General features: G+C 40.0%; 1 protein-coding gene across 2 annotated transcripts in view; it reads right to left on the bottom strand.

Moving 5' to 3' along the window:
• Window positions 1-16,285, bottom strand: part of epha6 (eph receptor A6) — a 68,536-nt gene that overhangs the window by 14,719 nt on the left and 37,532 nt on the right. For both annotated transcript variants that reach the window (XM_049728081.2, XM_049728080.2), the window contains exon 5: window positions 15,542-15,877. In XM_049728081.2, coding sequence (XP_049584038.1) covers window positions 15,542-15,877 — 336 coding nt within the window. The remainder of the gene's footprint in view (window positions 1-15,541; window positions 15,878-16,285) is intronic.

Raw genomic sequence — 16,285 nt, 5'->3', positions numbered from 1 at the left:
ATTGGCGCCAATAACCTCTGAATTGGTGGCCAACTTCACTTAACCATGAACTTTGCATCTAGACACCTTGATAAAATGGTGTCTCTTAAGATCTCCAACAGTAGGTGATTTGCTACCAACTGATACTTTTCAGGGGTTTTCAACTGGTTTTGTCCAAAGGACCACCATTGCACCGAGGGAGGATAAACTTATACAGTCTATTTATTTGCATCTGTATGTCTATTTTGGGAATCTCAGCTACATTTGACATCATTTGGATGGGTAAATGATTCACATAATTATAAACCAAGTCTAAACAATGAATCAATTTATTTTTTAAAAAAACAATTATTTTCTATTTCCAATTTCGCGGACCACCTGCAATACCGCCAAGGACCACGAGTGGGCCGCGGACCACTGATTGACAGTTGACAATCATTGCTTTGCATGTTTATTGGAAAATGCAGACATGTCAAAGTTTCACTTTGAGGAACGGGACACAAGGCAGGTGTCTCTAATGATTGTGTATTATTAGAGCTGCGGCACGAAACCTGCCAGAGGACATCACTCCCTCTATGAGAGGCAGGAGCATCGGAAAGCCATTAGAAACAGCAGTCAATTACAATGCCCAATGGATAGATTTTGCAGTCGAGCGTGGTTAAGCTCAACATAAACTAATGGGGAGTCTTTAAATGAGCTTGACCTGCATATGATTTTAATTAGCTTTCCTGCCCCAAAGGCTTCCATTAACGGTTTAAGAAAAAAAAAAAAAATCAATAGAGCCGCTATTGATGCAGTGTGAGAGTTTTAAACGATGTCCGAACACTTCACTGATTCACTGTGTGTGTGAACAAAAATCAGCACATTATAGATATTGTTGTTTACATCGGCCATATTGATAATATTTGTCTTTATTCAGGTTTGCCTTTGGGCTGTCCCAAATGATACTTTCATAGTGACTCACCACTGGTGAAAAAATTATGTGTGTGCGTGCTTGCTAAGATATCTGACAATAATATTACATTCACGTCACTTCTGTTTGATTGAATACAAATGAGTTAAAATCAATATTTTCCCCTGCTTTAGAGGCACTTGATCAGATCAGCTTTTGAGCGCAAGAATGTTCAAATACATGACATGAATAACCCAAGATTTGGTAGTAAAGCAGAAAAGAAGATAAAAAAATGCTTTGGTTTGGTTAGTTGGTAAATAATTCTATAATATCCTCACAGGTCAAGCAAAGTTTTCCTTTTCCTTGATTCATCCATGAAGGTCAAGCGTGTGCAAGCATTTCTGTTGACTGTGGCTAAGCAGTTCTCTCTATAAAAAGTTCCTCTCCCTCTTCTAGATCTCATCATAAACCTCAAACCTCTCCAAAACCTGTCATATTGTGATTACATTTTGCAGTGTGAAAATTGCAAGCTAAAAACTTTCCCCGTGTCCTTCTCCTCCATTCTGGGCATCAATAACTTTCATTTTCGGACTGCTGCCCAATCGCTGTGTGCTAGCACAATGTCTAAAGAGGATTTATAAAGTTCCAGAAATGACATCACCCTGAACTTAGTGATGGAAACAAATTGAACTAAAAGTGCAATTCTAAGAATCTATTGAAGAACATGTCTGAACGATTTGATCAATCCTCCCGACATGAATGTTCCAAGAATACACTTATTGTTCCATTAAACAACAAAATATGTACCAAATGCGTTTGCCGTTGAATGCGATCCACAAAAGAATATTTGCCTGTGACCCCGGCGACACAACCGAGATGTCAAGTGGATGGAAACCGGGACAGTTTCATGCACACCTGCAGTCCCCCTCCTGCTGTGGTGGCTGTCTCAAAGATGATGGTGAAAGGGAAGCTCCTTATATTAGTTTGACCTAGCAGATGGTCACCAACAATTGATTATACAGTATATTCACAGATAATTCAAATCAAGTTACACAATAAGAAAAGCGGGAATAGGATTTTTGTCTTGAGGGTAACAACATAGCCAGCACAAGATGTGAGAACTGTCCAAAAGATAATAAGGCAACTTTGGAAGACCTTTGATTTGAACGTCCTGAGCGCAGCAAACCCCTGTCGGCTCGCCAGCCTCTCACACACCAAGGTCTCTCCCGCCTTTAATAAAGTCCCAGTTTGCCGCTGATCTTTCTTGTTCCCACTTAATGGGGATGTGGAGAAGAGATGACATGCGAGGAAAGGCCAGTAAAGCGGGCCAATAGTAGCCCTCTATGATCAATAGTCATTTGTCCTCCACCATGCTTTTGCCCAAAAGGTAATTAATGAAAAGAAGGCACGTATTTAGCTACTGACAGCTGACTTTCTGCTGGTTGCTCACACAGACTTTACCTTGCGACTTCAAATACGTGCACTCTTTTGGTCTTCATGCTCTTCTAAATGGAGGAAATTAAAACAAATAAAACCACGAGTCATTCTCAAACAAAAGCATCGGCTTTTGAAAGAATATTCGTTTCAAGTGCTCATTAGCGACTGAAGTATTTCACTTTAAAAAAACAAACAAAAAAAAACGGTTCAATTTGTGTAATTAGTCCAGGGAGTTTGTAGAATTGAAGATGAAAGAAAACCACATTGGTGTTTGGACACTATGTTTGTGATGGAACCTAAAATAGTTTGTATAACTTGGACCATCATAAAAATCAAGGCATAGCCTAAAAACTGCAAAGACGTGAAATGTGGAAAGCCATAATCCACTCATCCCCTCACATCAAGTAAGGAATGGTTAAAATGTCTTCATTATGTTTGACGTTCCCTCTGATGTCATCTAAATCAAATATTTCAAAGTACCCTTCTCATAAAAAAAGACTCCAAAGTCAATGCGGCGAAGACACACGCTTTATAATAAGAGGAGGCTCCTATGGAAGCCATTGCAGACTTGCTGCAGCAGAACACGCAGCAGGCAGAGAGGCAATGCATTCCTGTGGAGCTTATTTCCAACAGGGCAAACTGCACACAGCCCTGCTGTCAAAGACTTCCTTCCCTGGTTGAAATAGTACCTGCTATATACAGTACATACAGTATAATAACATGAATTCAAGTACCTTTTTTAAAGGGGGATCATGCTGTGGCAGCTTCCGGCCTTTTGCCGAGCAGAAAAAAGCCTTTTCAGAGTTTCTAAAGTAAGTTATTAGGATGATTATATATTATTTACTGTCCTCATGCTCAGTTCCATCAAGCAGTTTTTAGTCTTTCTGCAACTCTCTCGCATAAGTTTGGCCACGTTTATTCACTTTCCTGGTATAACCAGACTTTTTTTTTTTTTTTAAATCCAGAATTGGGTCTAAGTGCTATTGGGGCACTGCATGAAAGACAGCACCAAATTATTTCCACCACGCAGTATATCCAACTCAGTTTTGACGGTTTATAATGTCAAACTTTGAGTATCCATAGCGATATATCGACCACCATAAACAATTGATTGGTTGACTGAAATAGGCGGAGCATAACGATTGATTAAAACCAATGCTAAATCATTCACTGCCATTGACGAGAATAGATGTCAAACATAACTTTGTACTGGAATGAGTTAAGTGTCTTCTCATGCTCTCATCTTCATCTTCATCATTGTTGTCATGACACTGTCCCACCAGTATGTCATCACTGCGAAACTGAATTTTACGCTTCATGAAAACGTTCTGTACAAAACACAAACGAGACTAAGCCTTTTAAAAGGAGGCTGAATATAATATAATGTTGAAATATGAGTGCAATCTAAAAATCCATGAGATTGCGTCTTCAAAAGCTACGGAAATGTAAGCAAGCCAAGGTGCATTCAACATTTGAGCGACAGCCATTACGAATGGTGAGATAACGAGAGGCTAATGCAGCTTCAATTAGAAGCGACAAAAGCTCCGCCGCAGTTGATTCATCCAACTTTCACAAGACAAAGCCTTCCATTCTTGGGAGGAAATTCAAGCCCAAAGATTGAATAGAGGATTGAGGTGGGGGTTGAGACAGTGAAACTTCAGAGAACATCCGTCAGCCGTGCAGAACAATGAATCCAATCACTCTGCATTAATGAGCCAATGCTTAAAATAGTTCCTGCTGTGAGGTGAAGTCAGGGGAAATTATCTTTGCAGGGGGAAGCCTACTGATAAAAGTCTGGGCATAAATCATTTTGTGGGGTAGAAACAGCTAATCTCGTTTCTTTCAAAACTCTCCACCTGTTCTGAGCACTGCTGAATAGCAATCCTGGGGGGCAGGTACTCTTTTTGCTGACTGGAGAAACCGTGTAGGTGCAACGAGCTCAGAGGACTGGACTCAAGATATATAAGACCACACAGAGACTTGAGGGGAGTCCACCGTTGCTGCCCTCATGTAATGCTTAACACATACAGGAAAAAAAAAAAAAAATCAATTTCAGAAAAGAGGTCAGCGCTAACTGTCCTTTGTCTTGTACAAAATGCCTTGTAATAGATTTGCCTCTGTTGATAATCAGATAAACCCTTTTTTTATCCCTAAAAGTTTGGGCCAACGGTTTGACTTTGCTCACCTAATCTGATGGGATGGTAATCAGTTGCGTATTTGTGTGCTGCAACCTGAATTTTAATAAACAGTAACAAGAGCAGCATAGATAAGGACCTTCCTCCCGACCACAATTGCGCTAAATTAAACCCCTCTCACATCACATTTCGTCCAGACTTCCTTGCCTTTTAAAATCTACAAAATAAAAATAAAAAAATGCTAACACACAATACAGTAAAATACCAAAATCCAAATGACTCATTCCATAGCATTTATTTGTTTTAACTAAAAGTGTGTGTGCATTAAGGCGTACTATCAACAGGTCATTACCACATGAGAAAAGGTGCTGAAGGGCAACAGATGCCCCGGGTCAAATATGTTCCCGCGGGACGAGCCCCTAAACGGACCTGCCAACATGTACAGCGAGCCAACACCTGCTAACATACCACAGTTGCATAAATTCATTACGTTTGCACAAACACGCCCACACATACACAAACCACTCTTGGCACAGCAGGCCTTGTTGCATGGACTACCACTTTTCTGTTGTTGTTTGCATCATAATAAAAAAGGCAAGATATTAAGACTTAAAAATGAATTGAACTTCCCTCCGAAACCAAATATAACTTTAGCAATTATGCTAGTAGGCTAACAAAATGGTGGTCAATTATACAATACTTATGTTGTGATAACAGCAACTTGCGAAAAGTTACTCAGCTTCATTTATTAATTGCATCGAAATTCTCAAACACTTGCCCTGCCTCTAAAAATCTTAATTCCTGATTGACAGGTGGAAATTCTACACCTTGAGGATGGGAAAGGTCACATGTGTTTCCCCATTCCTGATGTGACAGTTTTTGAGGTGGCCACAGTCAAATGAGATATGAACAAGAAAGACATGGAAGGACAGCAACTGACTGATTAGAGTTGTCACAGACCACCTCCGCTTTTGAGTGATGCCTCCTCAACTCGACCTCCCTCACCCCTCAGTGAAAGCACCTATCTTTTCTGTCCAGAAAATTCTGTCCTTAAGATGATTCTCTTGACTCCTCTCAAACTGAGAGCTTTGGTTCAGAAGGTTCATGCGCCGTGGTCATTTCTTCCCGCACTTTTGAAATCTTGTTTTGAGTGTGAGGGTTATCTTATCAGCGAGCTCGGCAGAGGCCTGATAACAATGTGGAGGAGGAGGAGGGTAATATCTAAAACATTCAGGTTAGTCACAATGGGTCTGTGACCCACTTTTGGAAAAATAACACTAATAAAATATGTCTGCAAATTGAGGCTGATGAGAAAATTCTTGATCTCTTGTTATGTCTGTGTCTGGTCTTCGCTTCTATTAAACTTTTACATTCCGGGGTTATCAAGATTTTTTTTTTCCTTCCCTGCACCTTTTCTCTCTCACTCCTTAAGGTGCTGTCGGCAGAAACCGGGTTGTGATCCAATCGCAGCCTCGCTGCAGCAATCACTGCCTGCTGATTGGTTTTATAATCCTCACTCGGGATCTCAGATGGGTGAGAATCAGCTGGCTGAGAAGCGCGGCGGCGAAAACAGTCATATTGATGCCTTCACTCCCACTCCCTCACACAAAGCCTTTTTTTAATTTTTTTTTTACAATATTATATATCGTAGCTTTCATTCTCTATCCAAAGCCACTTGATCAAAGTGTTTGTGTGACAAAAAATGATTTGGAGTGGAAAAAGAGAGGGGAAAAGATGACATCCAAGCGAAGGTTTGGTGTCTAAAATGAATTCTATATCAGGATCTATATATAGGTTATATATATCTGTGCATTGAAGCAGGTAGCTTGGAAGTAGGAAAAAAAAATGGAGTGCATCTCACAAGTTTTGCCCATTTCCACAGTACATTTGCAAGGTAAGTGATCACGATGTTCGATGGCTCACAATGTGTTGTAGCGCCTTCTTTCGTAAGAACTAATTAGCCACCAGCACACTTTACATTTGGCAACAATTCAGCGCCTCACACAATAACTTCAACAATGTCATATCAACAGTGTGCTGTACATACAAAAGTGCAGATTTTCAGATTATGTACCTTATAACCTTAAACTGAAATCCTATTCCATGGTCTGTCAATTCTTTTTTGGAAAATGCACGATTTACCCCATGCACAAAATCCATGTACCTTTATGTGGATAAATAATACCGTGACTTTGTTTTATTTCGGTCAAAAGATGCAGTAGAATGCTGATGTCCACCTTCATGAAAGTGCATTGCATTGTGGGATTTGTATGCAGTCAATGTCCCTGGTGCTTTTATGGCTGGCTGAAACATTTCCTCTTAAATCATGAACACTTTGTGGATCATTAGCTTCGCTAAGGTCGAGGACATGTTTTTACCGTGTAGTTTATTAGATTATTAGCCTGGGTCCTGGAACCAATATCTTTCATACTGCCTCTTGCATTATTGAATCCTAATTTCTGAATGCAGTATTGCGAGGTCTTTGGGTGTCGCGTTATGCCTCACACAGAGCGTTTCATCAGGGTCCTTATTGTGTGTCCTATTTACTGTGTCCTTGTCTAACATCTGTTAAGTTGTTCAAGGACAAACAACTTCCTAAGCATGTGTGCCTTTCTGGTTGAATGTGAAAATTAACTAAACAGCTTTTTGGAAGTATTCCAACAGTGATTGGAAGCTACATAATTTCAAGCCATAATAGTTTTGGGCCTGGAATAAATTTAACAAAAAATTACAGATGTTACAGAGTTATATTATTAAATGTTACAATGTATCCAGAGGCGGGTTTACAGGGTGGCAAGGGGTGGCAACTGACACCTTTACCAAATGCCTTGCCACTCAAGTTGTCTTTCATTTTTAAGCAGTACAGTTGATAACAAAAGGATCAGAATTACAATATTTCTATGAGGGATGGGCATGAGCATTATTCTACTCAACAGGCATGGAAATAAGAGTTCACAACATTTAGAGAGGATTTTCCCATCTCATTGATTATATTACTGAAAATAATTATTAAAAAGAGCAACAATAAATGTCAATTTCTAAAGAAAAATAGTTTGTTTTCAGTTAAATTGCCAATATCAACAGCATATTCCCAAGACTACTTCCTCATTCAGTCCAAATAAAAACCAACAATGCAATGTTAATTATATTGCTATTAACTTTATGGCTATTGCAATGTGAGTTGCATTAGCAAAGTATTTCCACCGGCACAAGCTGCTCCATTATCTCATGAAGTAGCCACAGTGTCTAGTAAAAGGAGCTTAGCCACTTATTCGCTGTAATATGTGTCTAAAGTCATTAAAATACAAAAATTAAGTAATACACAATTTACTGCTTCTGAAAAGCAGCCAATAATGTTTGGATAAATATTTCAGAAAGTCTTGTGCTGTAGCTCGCGATGACAGAATCGGCAGAGGTTGACTGTCAAACTCAAGGACACATTGACTGTGAAACCGTCTGCTAACAAGACTGTGTAGTCTGTCGGGATTTACTGCCCACAAAGCACGAGGCGTGTGTTTGTGTGACTTATGTGTGTCATCCATCTGTTGCACAAGCACACACCGCCGAATGGATGGCCATTTAATGTCTAAAACACACATGCAAGAACAAAGTAATGCGTTTTCTCCGTGAGAATGTATTCAGATACGCGACCACCGGCCAGTTCTAATGCTTTAATCCTGTGAGGATAAATAATGTATAAGTTGTCTAAATGGAAATAAATACACACAAGTGAAAACTGTGTGCACCCCCACAAAAGTCTAAGTGTCATTTGACAAAAGTTCCTCCACAAACCAAGGGCTCCAAACGGTAAACAAATGTTTTAATGACCATTTCTTTCCCTACAAGCAAGAACATAGCAGCTTTTATCTTTTAGCTCCAAACGCCCTGATTATGCCGAGAGAGTGTTAAAAAACAAAAGGCCAAAGTAGAACAAAATAAAGTAATATAATTCACAGTTAGATTCTCGCCTTTCAAATTGTGCAGAAAAAGCCTCAGATTCTAAGAGTGTGAGCAACTTTATTGCGCTAATTTTGTCTTTTCACACCTCCTATGTGTAAGGTACAGATGTGTGAACTGGAACTTTCTGATCTTGTATAAGAACCCGAAGCGAAGTTTAACAACGTATAACCCGCCGTGCCAGACGCTTGCGCCGGGGTCACCACATGTCTAATTATTTGCATTCGACGGCATCAGCCATGTGGAAACTTTGTGGATACAGCAATGTCCCGCTTCTGCGAGTTCTGTCTGAAAGGCACAGGTGATTAAATGCGTTTCTTCCGATACACCGCTGATGTGCCCATTTGCCAGGAAGGCAGCGGGAAATAGGATTAGTAAGTCTCTTGTACCGGTTCTAATACATTACATTATTGTTTGCCATTTTTTTATTGGACTTAATGTCATTACTGTAGGGTGAAAAACATTTATGTCCAAATTTTGGTCAAGTTAGCATTTTTCTTTCACAAATTGATACAATTGACCTTTCTCCACATTGTTTATCATCTTAAAATGCTTTTCCATATATCTCGTGCAGAGAATAGTTTGAAAATAAATCTACAGTATTCACTCCTAGACGCTTCAATTGTTTGAGAAGAATTATACGACCATCATTTTTGTGATCTATGGAAAAAAAAATCATATGAATCTACAAAAACTGTTAAATGACACATTGTGGTGTATTTTTTTATTTTTTTACACTTCTTATCTTAGCTTACACAGTACGTAAGTTTCTGGTGCCCTTCAGCACAAGCCTACATTACAACTGCTGACTGGACCAGTTCACAATGGCAATGACATCAGTTATGGCGGCACAACTTCTGTTCTAAAGGTCATGTGGCCATATGTGAGAAGTGTTGCTGTCATCACTACGTGAGTGCCACTCGCTTGGAAAATACACTTCAGGAACTGTTGGTTTTATCTAAGCGACTGGAAAGAACATAAAATCCATTTTATCATTTTATATTTATCATTTGAACAAATGCCCTGCATGTTCTACCATTGATGCATTATTGCCCAGTAGCCTGATGCTTTGGGTTGTAAAATAGATGGACGGTGACAGGGAATTCCATTTTATGCCTTTCATTATTTGGGCACTTTATATAAACCACTTGTGAAGCAATTCTTGAAATGGTGTAATAGTGTAGTAAGTTTCAGGTTAAATAGTGACATTGGGGCTTTATGATGTCGGTTTGTGTACTCGGTGCGCTGAATGATGGATGTATATGGTGTCGGATTGCCAAGCTTTTACTTTCTTGCAGCTTCGTGCAGTAGAGTGCCGTCCTGCGGTGTTTTTATAGCTGCTATATATCAACTGACTTTCAATGCTAATCACCAATGATGCCGCTATGCCAAAAACGATTTAGGTTATTATTCAACGGTCCATATTTGTTTGCTGCATATATTAGGGGTGCACGGAAATTTCTATCATCGGAAAAGTGCAATTTGGGTTTTGGTGCAAAAAGAAGAGTACGACAAAACAAAATTATCATCATTACTTTTCCATCACGGGGTTTTCATTACTTGCTCCAACTGTAAACATCCCTCATTTTTCAAAATACCAGAATTTTTGCACAGACTTGATGAGTCTAATTTTCTTTTTTCCTCCCTCACTACCTGTGTGGTATTGTAGCCCTCCCCCCACTTTCTCGCTCACATTTTTGCTTTCGCTTTCATGTGTTTGTGTCCAGCTTCAAAGGTGGCTGCCATGATTGCAGGTGCACAGAGATGTACAGTGCAGCAGGGAGACAGCACCCTAGAGATAAAGCGAGAAAGGGCTCCCGCCGAAGACCAAGGTCACATTGAGGGTGAGCACCTTCAAAGAATCATAGATCTTTATTTCATTTATTGATTTTTTTTTTTACACCAAAGCGAGGGTCCATCTTTGGTTCTCTGACAGCTTGCAAGTATGTGGTGAGCGTCATTGGTTGTCCCAGACAGCCACAAGCTAAGGTGCGGACATATTAGAGCAGGACCCAGCACCAGTCCAAGCTAAGAAAAAAAAATCACTTTCCGCTAAAAACATTCGTCGCTTGTTGCCTAGTGGGGACTTTCCCAAATGAGTCATCTTGCAAGTACATGAGATTTATTTAGCCTTTGCTGGCGTCACTGAATTTGCAGGTTGCTGACAAAGTGACACATGCAGGTTTCAATTAGGCCTAAAAGAACATAAGTGTTTAATCCCTCCATCCATTTTCTAGACATTTCATTTTGTTTAAGATCACAAAGAGCTGGAGCTGACAAGATTACACCAAAAACACGACAATATATCTGAGATAAGCCATTCAACCTTTAGCCCTTAAGTCATTGCCACATGTTGTGGTAAAATATATCAGGAGTATATACTTAGACTACTTAAATGACTCAAACTGGCTTCATCATAAATGTATGTGGGAGAAAATGAAGGATTGGACAGAGAAAGAAGGAATACGAGATAAGGCAAATTACCAGGATAAATACTCTGATAAATCACTACGGAGGTAGAAAACTGTCGAACACATTCATCCTGCCCAATTGTTTGTCCCTCTATCTGCTTTAACAGAAGGCAAACGGGGTGTGTGTGTTTGTGTGAGTGAGAAAGCGAGAGAAAGCGCATGTGTTTTGTGCGTGTGCGTAGGAGAGACGTGACAACGATGACTTGGGCCTGATAAGTTGTGTCCACACCAACATAGAGGGGAGACGTGACATTCATGGCTCGACACTAAATATTCCCTGTTTATTTCCATATGCTGCATGGTGATTGGAACTTCCTGGGGGGTGGACTTCCTCACTTGTGATTCCAAGGGCGTGTATTCCTTACAGAGGAGCTGATAAATCAACTTCTAATAAGCTAGCTACCATGGAGGTTATATTTATGGCCCGCCCACTCCCCAAGGCTAGCGCTTCGGGTCCAGCTCTTGTCTCATGTGCTTGTGAGAGGTGAACTGGAATACATCGACATAGATGTAGAATATGTATTGGGAATTGTATTGATCATTGTTAATGGATATGGAGTAGCACTCCACAGTTACACGATTAGCCAACCTGTGTTAATCTTGAAATGTTAAAGGTATGCTACGATTCTGAATTTGGTAGAGGAAATTGCTTGCAATCACCACTGACTGGTATAATTTGTAGTTCCTGGTAGGAATTTCTAGTTCTTTAAGCCCTGCAGTGGAAAAGACTTGACTCCTCTATAATGTCACACCATATATGGCAGACATCTCCTTCCCATCTACCAATGGTGGAGACACGGGCCTGATAAGACTTGAGTGTTTCAGATTTAGGCGGAAAACTAAACTGATGTACCACTGGGTGGACGTGTGGCTAAAGGGAAGTGGAGCTCGGCAGCAAAGTGGTGATCGCTATCGATTCATTCAAAGACTGTCGCCACACCGCGACCAGTTCATCAAGCCCCGCGGTCTTTCAGCTCATCTAATTTGTACGGCTCTTGTTGTTATTAGTGTTTCGGCAGCACGGCGCTTTGCTCTCAAGGCCATGGACAGACCGCTTTATGATTCCGCGCCTAATAAACATCATTGAGATTTTCCCTGGCTGGTAATTAAGTGTGAGGATAATTTGTCATAGTTAGTTAGAGCATGTTGCAATGCCGGGAGAGGTGCTGCCGTATGGTGGCTGAGAAGCCCGGCGGTTTCATGCAATCAAATCGTTCATAACTTCGGCTGCAAATTGATCCTGGCGCCTGCGGGGCTACAAGGCAAAAGGCCATCACAGGTCAACAAAGACAAGACGTAATCTTTAATAGAGTTTGACTTTAACAATCAAGTCAAAGTTGACACTAATATTTTTGGAGTTCTAATTACCGATTCAATTTGCATACATGACAACAGCTTAAAAAATATATTTAAAAACTAAAAGGGGGAATTAGGATCACTTGTCATTGTTAGCAACTATATTTTTTAAATTATTTTTCCAGCACTGCATGGCCGCCATTTGGGATCTTAGTAAATCAGACACTCAAGAGTTTGCCTGAGGTTAATGAATGACACTCCAAAAAGCAGCTCCTCCCATCTGCATTTCATATGCACTTTATCCACCAACTTTTTCTTTCCTTGCATCTACAAAAGACTGTCTGATTGGAGTCTCAAGTTGCCGTTCAGGTATGACACAGCATCCAAGAGCCTGACCCGTCTCTGATTGCTTTCGTTGACATACACAATTACCAAGCTGCTTCCTGTGATGAAAGACTCTCATGTTTCTAGGACATCTCTCTCTGCTTCCGCTGCTTCTTTCAAAATTCACCCACCTGGCCACTTTCCTTCGTTCAGTTAGCTTTATGAGCTACGCAATACACCCCTCCACCTCCAAAGGACTGCTTTGCCTTAACCCTCTGTTCAACTTTTAACTAAGATTATTACATTGACTGTTGGAAATAGTTCTGAGATTATGATGGTCAAATGTTCATTTAGCTTTATTTTTCTGTATGTTATCTATGAATTCATTTTTTATTAATGGAATAGACCACAATTTAGATTTTATTTTGAATCCCAAAGATAGGAAATGTGGACATAGACTGTACAATTTTTAAGCCTTGATCTCCAGTAATTGACTCGCATTATATGAGAAGCATCTGCTGCACTTCAATGCCTCACTCTTTGTCAGGTAATTTACTCCCTATTCATCCTGCCATCCTTTTTTTTTTGTCTTCAATTCACATCCCCAAGCAATCATCTTTCCATTCTCCCACTTCTCATTTTATATTCCCTTTCACCTTCTTCTTTTTCTATCTTTTCATTTGTCTCTGTCGGGCTTCTCTCTGCTTACATTCATATCATCGCTTTTTTTTCTTTTTCTTTTTTTAAAGCCTCTCCTATTTGGAGGATCTACGTTTCGTCAGCATATCTGTGTATGACCAACCGACTAATTGTAGTCATGTGGCAGAGTACTTTGTCATGCATTGAAATATATTATCCTCTAAGTACTTGGATGATTTGGATGGATGATGTATTTTTTTTTACCTTTCTCTGCCAGTTTGTGCGTATAAAGTACGCATGCCATTGAGATTGATGTTTGTGCATATATAGTTATATTAATCACCGAATACAGAAAAGGTTATACGTGACAGGAAATGATCACAGGCCATATCGTTCCTGATGTATGTGGAGAGTACTAAAGAATGTCGTGTGTATTTGCGAAGAAACCCATTGCAGCCATAACAAATCTTATATGGTAACCTCACTGGCATTAAGCATTTACCAAAAGCTCCATCTGCATTTTAATAGCTAAAACTAATTCATCTTTGGCTGCAGTGCATTATTACAGGATTGTTGCTAACCCTCCCAACATGCAGGAATTCACATGCTGGCCTCTTTTCTGCTGATGGCAACTCTATGCTAATGGTGTTTTCTGTTCACCTTTTCACCCTAAAGTGTCCATAGGTGCGAGTGTAAGAAAGTGTTTTAAGCTGTATAGTTACCAGACATGCAAAAAAATAGATACATATTCTAGTAAATGCATACTGCTAAAAACAACTATGCTGTAAAAATAAAAAACAGTCCCATGGCACAGCCTGGAAGGAGCCTCAACCACATTTGGGATCAGGCCCCTTTTCTGTCTTTCGGAAAGCTATTCAATCAAGTCAAAATCAAAACAAAGATGTCCATAAAAATTACACACACAAAAACTTATCGACTTGACTCCAGCTCCCTAAAGCACTTTAAAAAGCTGTAGCTGAGTATATTAGCCTAGTGTATATTAGCACAGTCCTGTCGTCCGGGGACTTGCTGTGTGTCTATGCATTGAACTCGGGGAATCTTAATGAAATAAAAAGGCTAGGTGTGACATTGTGTTTACCTGCAAAGACTGCCGGAGCTGTCCCTGGACACTTTGAGAATAACGCATTTAATGTGTTGTGGCTGTATGAGAAAATGTGTTTTCCCCCAAACTCCCTTAACAACAGAGGAGCAGAGGGTGGGATGGAGCCAGAGAACAAAGACGCCAGAAAAATGTACACTGGAGAACACCACGAGGCGGGAGAACACAAAAAAACTGTGTTTGCAAATTACAAATTAAAAGCCTGTACATTCTCCATGCCATACCATGTCCCACAGGAAACACGGTCCTTGCAACATAAAATCTCTTATAAAGAGAATTCAGGTAGGGAGAAAACCCTCATTAATTTTTTGCCATTATTTACAGCACTGAGTTGGAAAAAAATAAATTGTCCTGCTCAACAAATTGGATTGCCATTTTGAATCAACTATAATGAAACTTGTGTTAGCGTGAAACTGCAATCAACATCAGAAATAATTATGCCATTAAAAATGAACAAAATTAAATATTGAAGAGTACATCCAAACATAGTTGCCAACTTTTTGCATGAATAACATCACTGGCTTTTCTCTTATGACTTCACAGATCCGATCAATGATGCAATTGATCAATCGACAAATTATGACATCACTAATCTAAAATTTTCTATAAAAAAGCACAATATCTGCCAATCAAATTTAGCCCAATAGATTGGTGTACAATCAAGCATTTTAGCAACCACAGCAAAAGAAAAAATCCTACCTTAAACACATCAAGACAAAACACTCAATGTCTCTTTTGTCCATATAAAATAAAGACTGGATCAAATCTTGCAAGATTATTCAACCCAACAAACCACAACAGGTGAATGGGACAGAAAATAAAGTCGGACATTCACCTGCAGAGAAACGAGCCAACCAATCAAACGGCCTTGAAGTGGCAATATCCCCATTAAAAGCTAATGAGGTGTTTCCCTGGATCAAGGTCTGAGCAATCCATCAAATGCCCGAGCAAGATTTATGTTGGAGTTTTCCTTAAAACTAACAAACAGTGTGGACCAAAAAAAATGGGCCTCCTGGTTTGAGACAAACGCTTATCTGTAGACAAAGCCACGAGTCAGCCCCATTATTGATTGCCCATCAAGCAATGGACTCATTTGTTTCTGTTGTTAAAGACATGGAACTTGCTTGCAATATCAGAAGAAACTATTAAAGGTACATAAAAATTGCATTAGTCAAAATTAATTAAGTTACTATCTCATTAAGAGCTTGTTAGAATAAGATCTGACTGAAGTTGTAAAAGTTATAGAGCACACTAATACTGGGAAAAAAAAGTTTTTAAATGATTCACTCACCGCCTTGATCGGTGGTGACGGTAATGATGGCGACCTGTCGTGGAAATGAGCTCATGTCTGAAACGCCGTTGAGTGACTCAATCTCAAAGGTGTAATTAGCGTGCGCTGAGAAGTCCACGACGGTGACAGAGGCGGTAGTCAGGCCTAACGGTTGGGGTAGGAAACGCAGCTCCTCCTCACAAAGCTGGCACTGGCCCGGCTCTGGACCGCAGCGTTTGCATTGGACGTTATAGGTCAGGTCTCGGCGACCCCCGGTGTCACTGGGGGGTGACCACTCGAGCATCAGACATGTGTCATTGAGATTGAAAAGTAAGTTACGAGGAGGGGATGGAGGACCTGTTGAAAGACGCAAAGAGAACAGATCATTTAGGACTGGCTCATCTACACAAAGGAAGAATTTCTTGATTTTTTTTTCCAAAGTTGAATGAGTCCGAATCGTATACACCTTGTCCAAAATAAAGCTCCACTTCTCACTGTTATTCATCATAGTGAATTTACTGTAGATTCTGTGACTTGTCTAAAAAAAAAACTTGAATGTCATACTGTCAGTGGAACACACCTGAAAAAAGAAGAGGACCTAGACTTGACCCTAAAGGCACAGTGCAACAGTGCAGCTCAGCCCAATTATAGACAAGTCTTCCCCAAAACACAATGTTAAAAGGTTAACAAGTTGTTTTACTGCACGACTCCATTTATTACAGCCTTTCGCCCTCTCTTTCATTTATGGTATTTTTATGCTCCCTG

The sequence above is a fragment of the Syngnathus scovelli genome, chromosome 8, assembly GCF_024217435.2.
Source record: "Syngnathus scovelli strain Florida chromosome 8, RoL_Ssco_1.2, whole genome shotgun sequence".
NCBI classification, from domain to species: Eukaryota; Metazoa; Chordata; class Actinopteri; order Syngnathiformes; family Syngnathidae; genus Syngnathus; species Syngnathus scovelli.
Note: the sequence above shows the minus strand (reverse complement) of the source record. Positions and strands in the feature narration are given on the sequence as shown.